Source organism: Rana temporaria, chromosome 1 (genome assembly GCF_905171775.1).
Source record: "Rana temporaria chromosome 1, aRanTem1.1, whole genome shotgun sequence".
Classification (NCBI taxonomy): Eukaryota; Metazoa; Chordata; class Amphibia; order Anura; family Ranidae; genus Rana; species Rana temporaria.
The window spans coordinates 445969322-445982063 of NC_053489.1; the positions used below are offsets into that span (position 1 = coordinate 445969322).

The 12742-nt window shown below is 44.3% G+C and overlaps 1 protein-coding gene across 1 annotated transcript in view; it reads right to left on the reverse strand.

The window, feature by feature from the left end:
* The window catches only part of LOC120932030 (beta-1,4-galactosyltransferase 1-like), a 121464-nt gene that overhangs the window by 41290 nt on the left and 67432 nt on the right, over positions 1–12742 (reverse strand). The window contains exon 5 of the mRNA XM_040344119.1: positions 6439–6543. Coding sequence (XP_040200053.1) covers positions 6439–6543 — 105 coding nt within the window. The remainder of the gene's footprint in view (positions 1–6438; positions 6544–12742) is intronic.

Genomic DNA, 12742 nt, shown 5'->3' on the forward strand with positions numbered 1-12742 from the left:
AGAAAAAAAAAGGGGAAAAAAATTCTGCCGGGGGCGTCGATTGTTGCCCAGAAAAGGGAAAGATGCAACTGGGGGTAGAGCTAAGGAAAGAAGGAGGAGGGGGTGGAGTTTCTGTTCTCCTCCCCTCTCTCTCCTACCTCCGCCTCCCCCCCTACCCCCAGCCTGGCAAGTCAGGGACCTGAATATCCAATTTCCTACAGAATTCGTTTAAGTCCTCGGGAAATCTTAGTGTCGCAGATCTCCCCTCTTTTGTTCCAATTAGACAAGCAGGGAAACCCCAATTATACTTAATATTCATGTCTATCATCTGTTTTAAGAGTGGTTTTAACAGCCATCTCCTTGCCAGAGTTTCTGGGGCCACATCAGTGAAAATCTGCAGCTCCGTCCCTTCAAACACTATCGGGGGTTGCCCCCTCAGCTTCTTCCAAATTGCCTCTTTGTCTTCATAAAATCGGAACCTTATTATGACATCCCTTGATCGCTCGGGGTTCACTCTTTTCGGGTTTCCTACTCGATGCACCCTTTCGATCCTAATTGGATTGTCTATTGTTCTTTCCAACAATGGATTAAGTATCGTCTGTGTTATTATCCTGAGGTCCTCGCCCCTCTTCTCTGGTATAGACCTTATCCTTAAGTTTTGCCTCCGGCTTCTATTTTCCTGATCCTCCAATTTGTAGAGAATATGCCTCTGTTGATGTTGAATCTGATCTATCTGGGCTTTTAGTGTATTTGATTCCTGTTCTTGTTTCTCTATTTGTTCCTCTGCTGTTTCTATTCTGGAGAGCATATGGCCAAAATCGGTCCTTAAGTTCTGTATTTCACTTTTTATCACATTTTCTAATCTTAACAGCATCTCTGCCATTTCTCCTTTTGTGGGGGATTGAGTGTCCGTGCTTCGTTCATCCATCCTGCTACTTTCCAGTACACTTCCAGTAGGCCCCTCCTCTCTTAGTTCTATAGATGTTTCTCTGGAATTATCACTCTGGGGTTTCTTATTTTCAGCCTTTTTAACTTTATTCCCTTGTTGTTGCTTAATTGCACCCTGGGCTCCAAGCACCCGCGGGCTTTCCCCTCTGGTTACAAATGGCCTTATTGAGCTTGTTGCTATGGTGTTACTTGGGGTGATTGGGGGTCCTCCTTTTGTTGATCTACTCGTCATCCTGCTCATGTTAGTCTCCTTCTTTCTGATTCTCTTCCCCAGCTTGACCTCTTATTCCCCCAATTGATATACAAATCAATATAATGGGAGAGATCGAAATGAAGTACTAGACTGGGTTGGGCCGGAGGTTTGCTTTGTAGGGATTTGCTGCTCCAACTCTATCCTCTCCTCCTCTACCCCCTTTTTGACTCCTACCCTACTACTATTATCTCAGGTTTCAACGGTTCTAACAGTTTGAGCAACGCTGACCAACACTTATCAGTGTACCAGTATCCAAATATTTATGTACACAGAGGGCAGGATAAGAGAGAGGGGATACGAGGGTCACCTTCCAATCCTTTGTTTATGGGGCTTGTAGGAGGAGACAGAATTCGAACCCCAAATCTCCCCAAGGTTCTTTCTCCTTTTTATCCCCCACTCCCTTCTATTTTTAGTCCAGGAGAGGCGTATAGACCATCAGTTCTTCAGGTCGTCTGAGTATCTAGGATTTTTAAAAACCCGGGACTAGAGATGCTCCCGGGGTAGACGTGATCAGTGACCCCTTTTCAGAACCAAAGGGTACCGAGGGACTCCCTAAGTATATGGTCTCATCGATAAAGAAGAGCGAATGGAGTATTGATTCCAGTGACCCCGCTTTCAAATTGCACCGATCGTATCCTACATTTGTGGATCTTCTTCACTCGTATCCATGTTTTATATGAATTTTCCTAGTTTTTAGCCAAGGATCCCTATGTAATATATCCAGAGGGTTTATTCATCCTCAGTCTTTTTTGTTTTGTGGAGTATCGTTGTTTCTCCTGTATTTCCCCCTTATTTCTCTCCTTCTTCTCCTCTCTCCCCTCTCCTCGCCCCCTCCCCTGTTATATGCTTGTCCACGTTTTTTTTCCCTTTTTTTTTTCTTTCCCCCCTAAAATTCTTCCTAGTCAGTTACAGCAAATGGTGATTGTATCTGCAAGGGGTATGGATGAACAAAGTTCCCTTATTTATTTACCAATCAGTTCTAGGGCTTTGGATAGGGGGAGAGGGAGGGGGCAACATCAGGGATCTTTCCCTTTTCCTACTGTTTAAACGCCCAGGGAGACTAGGGGACTCCCCAAAAAAAAGAGATGAAGAGGAGTCAAAACCAGGGGTGCCTAGAAATTCCCCAAGAAAAATGGGGCATATAAATTTCCCCGCAAAAAAAATAAATAAATAAATAAATAAATAAATAAATTTCCCTTCTTTTTTACAAATGGGCAGACTTCTAGGGGGACGTGCAGGTAAGATTTTGAGTTCAAAATGTATGTGCCGATTTTACCAATTATAGATACTTCACATGTGATATAAATAGTCCCTGCCCAGTCAAGTAGTATATAAAAAGTCTGTAGCAATCCGTTTATCCATGGTGACACATCTTAACCCTCCTTCTATGCAAATTCATTTAGCGTGGACAGCTGGTTATCTCAAGGTTCTCATTTGCCTCCCTTATTGATCCTCCATTCTCCAGTGTTTCAATTGTGTTGAATTGTTCTGTGACCATATCATACATTACAGCTCTGATTTAATCCCACATAGCAAAATACATCTCTTTTCTCCATAAACCTGCATTTACTTGCTGTTTCTAATCGCTGATTTCAGACAATCTGATTAAACTTCAACAGAATTAAGTCCCAGATTCGAATGTACCTCTAGGTCTGGATCAGCTGAGAGGAGGGGTGTAGATGGTATCTGCCTGGGCTCTGCGTGCACGCTGGCTCAGTATACTCACTCACTTCAATGCGGGCTAGCGTCCTAGTTGAAGCCGGTGTAGTCAGCGGGGTCCGTCCTTCCTCTACTTACCCCGCGTCCTGTGTCCGTTTTTCCGGTGCTGCGGCGTGGCGCGACGCTTCACCGCCCGCAGCCCTTAGCACCACAGGAAGCGATTTGGTCCGATGGTCCAATGGAAAAACGCTGAGCATCACGTGCCACGAACGGAGCTGCCGTCTCCCCTTCTCATTCAGCGCGGTCCGTCCTTCCTCTCAGCAGTCCCATAGCTCTTCACTCCCCCACCCGAGAGCGCATCGCGTCGTCACGTCACGTCCTCACGTGGACGCGCCGTCAGAGTTTTATAATGCCTCATGGGATGTGTAGTTCCGCAACATCTGGAGGGCCGTAGTTTGAGGATGCCTGGTGTAAATGATGGAAATAAAATCTAACTTTTTTTGACATATTATAAGAATGTCTAATCTGTAATTTGATGCCTTTTGGAGATTTTTCCATCTTTCCTTGGCTTCGTTATGCACACTAATACAAATTTTTACCTGGGGTGCCCAAACTTTCGATCCCCACTGTAGGTTATACATCCCATTTTCTAACGGCAAGATAGAACGGGTGGGAGAAAGTTTATTTTTTAAAATGTTTGTTCCACTTCTTTCATAGAGCTTTGGAAGGCCACTGTTTGTCATTCATTCATGTGGATGGGCAGAATAAGCTCACTGCTGGCGCTGCTTGATATCCACTCTGTTATATGGTAAAACTTTTATTTTCTTAGCCACTTCCTTACCGCGTCATTGTGAAATGACGGCGGCAGGAACCCCTCCTCGATCCAGGAGGACGTCATATGACGTCCTGGGCTTTCCGGGTGGATATCTGAATGATGCCTGCAGCGAGAGGCATCATTCAGATATCCTTCTCTCCTGCCAGCGATTCTGCACAACGTAAGAACGATCATAGCGGCGATTCCACCGCTAGATCATTCTTACAGGCGGCGGGAGGGGACACCCCCCCTCCCGCCGCCATCCGGTGCTTCTCCGGGCTCTCCCGTGCCATCGGGGGCCCGGAGAACGAATCGTCCGGCGCTGGCAGGAAGCATAGAGATGACTGGTGACCAGATGGTCACCAATCATCTCTATGACCGTCGGAGGACCCGGGCGCGATGTGATGACGTCACGCCCGGGTCCCCGTAAGTAAACAAAGCCGCAATTGCGGCTGCTAAGCAACCACAAGCATGAGATCGGTGAATTTTTTTTCGCCGATTTCATGCTTTTCAGCCTGGAGGAGAGATGTGGGGTCTTATTGACCCTGCATCTCTCCATAAAGAGTACCTGTCACACACATTCCTATTACAAGGGATGTTTACATTCCTTGTAATAGGAATAAAAGTGATAATAAAAAAAATAAAATAAAAAAAAAGTGTAAAAAAATAAATAAATATGTAAAAAAATAAATAAATAAAACATTTTTTTTTTAACGCCCCTGTCCCCAGTAGCTCGCGCGCAGAAGCGAACGCACACGCAAGTCCCGCCGACATATGTAAACGCCGTTAAAACCACATATGTGAGGTATCGCCGCGTGCGTTAGAGTGCCAGCAACAATTCTAGCACTAGATCTCCTCTGTAAATCTAAACTGGTAACCTGTAAAAAATTTCAAAGCGTTGCCTATGGAGATTTTTAAGTACCGAAGTTTGGCGCCATTCCATGAGTGTGCGCAATTTTAAAGCGTGACATGTTAGGTATCTATTTACTCGGTGTAACATCATCTTTCATATTTTACAAAAAAATTGGGCTAACTTTACTGTTTTGTTATTTTTTTTAATTCATGAAACAATTTTTTTCCAAAAAAAAGGCGTTTGAAAAATTATTGCGCAAATGGCGTGCAAGATAAAACGTGTCAATGACCGTTGTTTTATTCCCTAGGGTGTCTGCTAAAAAAACATATATAATGTTTGGGGGTTCTGTGTAATTTTCTAGCAAAAAAAATATGATTTGTACATGTAGGAGAGAAGTGCCAGAATAGGCCTGGTATGGATGTGTGTATAACTGCCCTGTATGGAAGTGGTTAGTGAATTGTAAATTAAAATGTTGGTGTAAATAAAAATGCTTTTATTTAATATAAGGTTGAGATTGAAACGAAAAAGAGATTTTAAGAGAAATTTTAAGAGAAATTAACTATTCAAAATCATAAGCCTACGTTTCACACATTTTTTCAAAATGTGGCCTGCATTTTTCATGCCTGGGGCTGCCATTCAGAACGAATGGCAGCCCCACGTGTTTTCACACAGCAGCACATTTTTCACTGCATGTGGTTGCGGGTGTGGGAATCGCTGCAATTCCCACAGCCACAAGAGTAGGTGTGAACCAAACCTTATAATGTGGTATTTCTTCCCCCAAATCCCCCATGCATTCCCAGGATATATATTTAAATGGTGTAATCAATAGTGTAATCCAAAAAAAAAATCCACTCAATTCCATAAGTTATCTGCTGAACCAGCTAACTTTTTGGTACGTGTGTACCCGGCTTTATAACTTTCTTGAACGCATAGGCCCGGATTCACAAAGCACTTGCGCCGACGTATCTCGAGATACGCCGCGTAAGTGCAAATATGCGCCATCTTATCTGTGCGCCATGCCCAAAAAACTAAGATACGCCAGAAAATAGGCTTCATCCGACCGACGTAACTTGCCTACGCTGGTGTAGAGTGGGCGCATATTTACGCTGGACGTATTTGGCACTCCCATTGATTTTCTTTTTACATATGCAAATGAGGGAGATACGCCGATTCACGAACGTATGTCCGTCCGACGCAGTGCGCATAAAGTCATACGTCCGGCGTAAAGTTATGCCCCATAAAGGAGGTGTAACTCAGCAGCATCCATGCAAAGGGCTGCACCAGGGAACACAAGCCAACATATTTAACGTAGTTTACGTAGGATGTGAATATGACTAGGCGTAGGTTACGTTCACGCCGTAGGCAGTGATCCGACGTATCTTAGGCAGTTGTTCCGACGTGATTGTGAGCATGCGCACTGAGATGGGCCCACGGGACGGCGCATGCGCAGTTGGTGATACGTATTTGTCTGGCGCACGGCCCATCATTTGCATGGGTTCACGCCTCATTAGCATGGCTCACGCCCACTTCCACTTTTGCCGACTTACGTCTTGGAAACCCAGCGCAGATTTGGTAGCACTTACTTTGTGAATTCAGTGCTTGCCTCTCTGCGCTGCGTCGGCGTAGCGTAAAGGAGATACGTTACGGCGGCATAAATATGCGCCAGTGTCTGTGAATCCAGGCCATAGTGCACAGACATAGCAGTTCATTTACAGAAGGAGGTCCTAGGAAAGCAAATTGGATGGGTTCCCTCTTTAACCATACATTTTATATAGTAAAGAAAGTGAGCTGAAAGTGAGTGAAATGTAAGCAAAAAAAGCAACAACATGCTGAAAATTGCAACTATCTTGTTTACACATTAAAATATATATATATATATATATATATATATATATATATATATATATATATATATATATATATATGAATTACCTTTTTCCAGTCTTTTCATTACCACGATCCCTTCGATGGAGTATTCCTTTAGATCTGGAAATATTTGGGTTTGGACGCTCAATCTTCATTCCTGCAGCAACCACTCTAATATAAATAAAAAAAAGGACTTTCTCGGACAGCAGTAGTTTTCTGATGGCATAACAATAGTACATATGTAAAACGAATATATATACAGTATCTCACAAAAGTGAGTACACCCCTGAAATTTTTGTAAATATTTTACTATAACTTTTCATGTGACCACACTGAAGAAATTACACTGTGCTACAATGTAAAGTTGTGAGTGTGCAGCTTGTATAACAGTGTAAATTTGCTGTTTCCTCAAAATAACTCAACACACAGCCATTAATGTCTAAACCTCTGGCAACAAAAGTGAGTACACCCCTAAGTAAAAATTTCCAAATTGGACCCAATTAGCCATTTTCCCTCCCCGGTGTCATTTGACTCATTAGTGTTATAAGGTCTCAGGTGTGAATGGGGAGCAGGTGTGTTAAATTTGGTGTTATCGCTCTCACTCTCTCATATTGGTCACTGTAAGTTCAACATGGCACCTCATGGCAAAGAAGTCTCTGAGGATCTGAAAAAAATTATTGTTGCTCTTCATAAAAATGGCCTAGGCTAGAAGAAGATTGCCAAGATCCTGAAACTGAGCTGCAGCACGGTGACTAAGACCATACAGCGGTTTAACAGGACAGGTTCCAATCAGAACAGGCCTCGCCATGATCAATCAAAAATGTTGAGTGCACGTGCTCTACATCATATCCAGAGGTTGTCTTTGGTAAATAGATGTATGAGTGCTGCCAGCATTGCTGCTGAGGTTGAAGGGGTGGGGGATCAGACTGTCAACGCTCAGACCATATGCCGCACACTGCATAAAATTGGTCTGCTGTCATCCTAAAATGAAGCCTCTTCTAAAGATAATGCACAAAAAAGCCTGCAAACAGTTTGCTTAAGATAAGCAGATGAAGAACATAGATTACTGGAACTATGTCCTGTGGATGAGACCAAGATAAATTTATTTGGTTCAGATGGTGTCAAGTGTGTGTGGCAGCAACCAGGTGAGGAGTACAAAGACAAGTGTGTCTTGCCTACAGTCAAGCATGGTGGTGGGAATGTCATGGTCTGGTTTTGCATGAGTGCTGCCGGCACTTAGGAGCTACAGCTAATTAAGGGAACCATGAATGCCAACATGTACTGTGACATACTGAAGCAGAGCATGATCCCCTCCCTTCGAAGACTGGGCCGCAGGGTAGTATTTCAACATAACGACCCCAAACACACCTCCAAGACGACCACTGCCTTGCTAAAGAAACTGAAGGTAAAGGTGATGGACTGGCCAATCATGTCTCCAGACCTAAACCCTATTAATTATCTGTGGGGCATCGTCAAATGGAAGGTGGAGGAGTGCAAGGTTTCTAACATTCAGTTAGAGTGGAAGAGGACTCAGGTGAATACCTGTGAAGCTCTGGACAACTCCATGTCCATGAGGGTTAAGGCAGTGCTGGAAAATAATGGTGGCCACACAAAATATTGACACTTTGGGCTAAATTGGACATTTTCACACATTTGTTGCCAGCAGTTTAGACACTAATGGCTGTGTGTTGAGTGGTTTTGAGGGGACAGCAAATTTACAATGTAATACAAGCTGTACACTCACTACTTTACATTGTAGCAAAGTGTCATTTCTTCAGTGTTGTCACATGGAAAGATATAATAAAAAATGTGAGGGTATACTCACTTTTGAAAGATATGCTATCTATCTATCTATCTATCTATCTATCTATCTATCTATCTATCTATCTATCTATCTATCTATCTATCTATATATATATATATATATATATATATATACATATATATATATATATATATATATATATATATACATATATATATATATATATATATATATATATATATATATATATATAATATTATTTTTTAAACACTGGCTGACATGATTATGCACAATGTGTAACCTAAGTTTATAACCTTAACCATAGTGAGGTGCTCCAGGGTTGATGACTGTTTTCTCAGAATCTTAAAAAAAAAAATCATGTTCTGTGTCCTGAAGCTTGGAGGCTTTGTAGAGATTTGGGTGGGAATAAGTCTCCATTCTTGGTTACAGGACAAACCTCTTTGGACTGTACCTAGTTTCATAGTTACATATATACAAAGGACTCGAGCAATGGTCATGGGACTTATATGAGGCATATCACTTCAAAAATTATGATACATAGAAAACATATTGTTAGGAAATGTATTACAATCGAAAATTGAAGATTCTATAATCTAAAAATACGCAATGCAATTTATTTGTAGTAAACCAATAAAAGGCCATAAAAACAAGCTGACATATGATTGGTACAAATGATTGGTGAAATTAATTCATATAGTATTGATACATGATATGTATGAGCAGAAACATGATGGATATGATTTGTAAGAACCAAGCAGCCTTGAACTCCTAAAAACTCAATTAGCCAGATTCAGAAAGACTGGCTTATCGTTGTGCCGGCGTAGCATATCGCATTTACGCTACGCCGCTGTAAGTCAGAGAGGCAAGTGCTGTATTCACAAAGCACTTGCCTCCTAAGTTACGGCGGCGTAGCGTAAATGGGCCGGCGTAAGCGCGCCTAATTCAAATTGTGAAGAGGTGGGCGTGTTTTATGTAAATAAACCATGACCCAATGTGATTGACGTTTTTAACGAATGGTGCATGCGCCGTCCGTGGACATATCCAAGTGTGCATTGCTCCAAAGTACGCCACAAGGACTTATTGGTTTTGACGTGAACGTAAATTACGTCCAGCCCCATTCATGGACGACTTATGCAAACAACGTAAAATTTTAAAAATTTGACGCAGGAACGACGTCCATACTTAACATTGGCTAGGCCAGCTATTTGTTCGACTAACTTTACGCCTGAAAACGCCTTACGTAAATGGCGTATCTTTACTGCGACGGGCAAGCGTACGTTCGTGAATACACGTATCTCGCTGATTTACGCATTCTAGGCGTAAATCATCGTTCACTTTCCTAGCGGCCGGCGGAACTAGACAGCTAAGATACGATGGCGCAGGCATCGTATCTTAGCTACATTTAAGTGTATCTCAATTTGAGAATACACTTAAATGTACGACGGCTTAAATTCAGAGTTACGACGGCGTATCTACTGATACGCCGACTTAACTCTTTGTGAATCTAGCTAAATGTGTTCCGTGAATCCTGTCCACTCATCAGGAGTATGGTATAGGAAATATCTGTGAATGTGGATAAGTAAAAAATGTATATAATGATACATAGTAAAAAATAAATGGTTTCCTATATAGGAGGGGGGGGGGGGGATTATTGTAAAGGGGCAAGAAATTTGATACTTACAAGTTTGTCTTTTATCAACATTTTCCCCTCCTCGTAACCTCCGCTCCTCAGATTCTGGTTTGCTGTGTGTCTCCCCTACTCACCTACACTCAATGGGAGACAGAGGGGCTGATTTACTAACCGATTGCGCCATGTTTCATGGCGCACCGGCGTGCGCAACCACCGCTTCGGTATTAAAGGGACGCGCCGGCAATGCAGCGCTATTCCGTATTTACTATTATGCCGAATGTGCCCAGGAGGGGGCGCACGGTGTGCCACTATGGACCTGGCGCATGGCATCTACAAATGTAAATTAAAAGAGTTTGGGAGTCAGTTTATTATGGGGGGAGTGGGATGATGTGGGGAAGTGTAGTGACATGTGTTGTGTAACATATACAGCCTGAATAGAAAGTGAAAGTGACTTTTGTATAAAGCAGCCGCTGCGCCTGCTAGTACATTTAAACCTGCGAGAGGTTTATTTGTGTACTGCGCATGCGTGAGCAGCATTTTTGGTCATTCAGGTGCACCTCTTCACTACGCCGGCAAAATCTTGGTAAATGTCAAGAGGTGTAGCTGCCTTTGCGTGAGTTGAGGTGCACCTGAATGACCGAATCTTTTTTAAGTTACGCTGATCATGAAGGTAAACTCTGCGCCAAATTTTAAATAAGAAACCGGGTTCCCCTTCAGGAGCATCCCAGGCCCTTAGGTCTGGTATGGATTTTAAGAGGGAACACCTACGCCGAAAAACGGCGTGGGGGTTCCCCCAAAATCAATACCAGACCCTTACCCGAGCACGCTGCCTGGCCGGTCATGAATGTGGGTGGGGACGAGCGGGCGCCCCCCTTCCTGAACCGTACCAGGCCGCATGCCCTCAACATGGAGGGATAGGTGCTTTGGGGCAGGGGGGCACTGCGCCCCTCACCCCACAGCACCCTTGTCCCCATGTTGATGGGGACAAGGGCCTCTTCCGGACAACCCTGGTCGTTGGTTGTTGGGGTCTGCGGGCGGGGGGTTATCGGAATCCGGAACACCCCTTTTAATAAGGGGGCCCCCAGATATGACCCCCCCACCCTATGTGAATGAGTATGGGGTACATCGTACCCCTACCCAGTCACCTTGGGGAAAAATGTTAATTTAAAAAAACACACTACACAGGTTTTTAAAGTAATTTATTAGTCAGCTGGGGGGGGGGCTTCTGCCGGGCCCCCCCCCCCGCTTTTTTCTTTAAGCTCTTTTACAAGTGGGGGGGCCCGGACTTCTTCGCCGTCTTCTGCCGGGGGGGGGTCCGGACTTCTTTGCCGTCTTCTGCCGGGGGGGGGGGCCGGACTTCACAGCCGTCTTGTGTTCTGCCGGTGCCCCCCGCTTTCTTCTTTAAGCTCTTTTAAAAGCAGGGGGGGCCCGGACTTCTTCACCGTCTTCTGCCAGGGGGGGGGGGTCCCAGACTTCTTCGCCGTCTTCTCTGTTCTCTCTTCTGCCGGGCTCCACAGTGTGGGCCCGGTCTTCTCCGCCGTCTTGTTCTCTCTTCTCTTCTAGCGATGGTGCACGTTGTGCAACGACTTATATAGGCATGACATCGCACCCTCAGTTATAAAAGAACTGTCATAAGAACAGAAGCGTCACACGGCGGGAACTTCAATTGGAAGCTTGTCGTCCGGAGAACCAAGCGGGGAAGAAGAAGCTGGTGGAAGAAGCAGAGGAAGAACAAGATGGAGGAAGAAACCCGAATGCAGAAAAGAAGAAGCCGGTGCAAGAGTCGGACGAGAAGACCGAAGGAAGAAGCAGAGGAAGAACAAGATGGAGGAAGAAACCAGAATGCAGAAAAGAAGAAGATGTAAGAAGAAGCGGGGAAAGAAGACATTAATAAAGGAATTGTCAAAAACCGGCTATTGTCTTTTTTTACATTTTTGACACTTTTTTTCTTGTGAAATGTTAGAGGTACAATGTACCCATTACCATTTCATACAGGGGGGGGATCTGGGGGTCTTCCAGATTCCGATAAGCCCCCCCACCTGCAGACCCCCCACAACCACCGGGCAAGGGTTGTGGGGATGAGGCCCTTTTCCCTATCAACATGGGGACAAGGTGCTTTGGGGGGACCCCAAAGCATCCTCCCCATGCTGACGGCATGTGACCTGGTACGGTTCCGGGGGGGGGGGGCGCTCTCTCATCCCCCCTTTTTTTTCCTGCGGCCGGCCAGGTTGCGTGCTCGGATAAAGGGCCCGGTATGAATATTTGGGGGGCCCCCGCACTTTTTTTTTTTTTTTAGTAATGACTGTTCTCTGTATTGCCGGGAGCCGACAATGCATTATAGCCGTGAGTGATTTTAAATGACTTTTTTCCCTTCAGAATGTCATTTTGTGCAGGGACAGTTCTAAGCAGGGGAAACAAGCGCTAATTTACAGGTATACTATACACCCCCCCCCCCCCAGGTATGAAATTAAAAGGAATATTTCACTTTTATTGTTTCACTTTAAGCAATATTAAATTCACTGCTCCCGAAAAAACGTCTGTTTAAAAAAAAAAAAAATTTGCATTGATACATGTCCCTTGGGGCAGAACTCAGGTCCCCAAACACTTTTTATGACAAGAACTTGCATATTAACCTTTAAAATTAACACTTTTGATTTCTCCCATAGACTTCTAAAGGGTGTTCCGCGGCTTCTACCGCTTACATATTTATTATTGCATTGTGCCCGCTGCTGCGCCAGTTCACACGCTCAATAAACAATTTATCCGGCGCACCAATTGAGGCATGAACTGGCGCCGCGCATTGTTCATAGTAAATCAGCCCCAAAGTGTCTGGTCACCTGTGGCCAGGTGACAAGTGCACCCCGTGGGGGTCAGGAATGCACCACAGGGTAGTGAAGCCGACTGCTGCGATCAGAGAGGAAGCAAACCCAAGATCGCCCAGGGCGCGGAGTCTA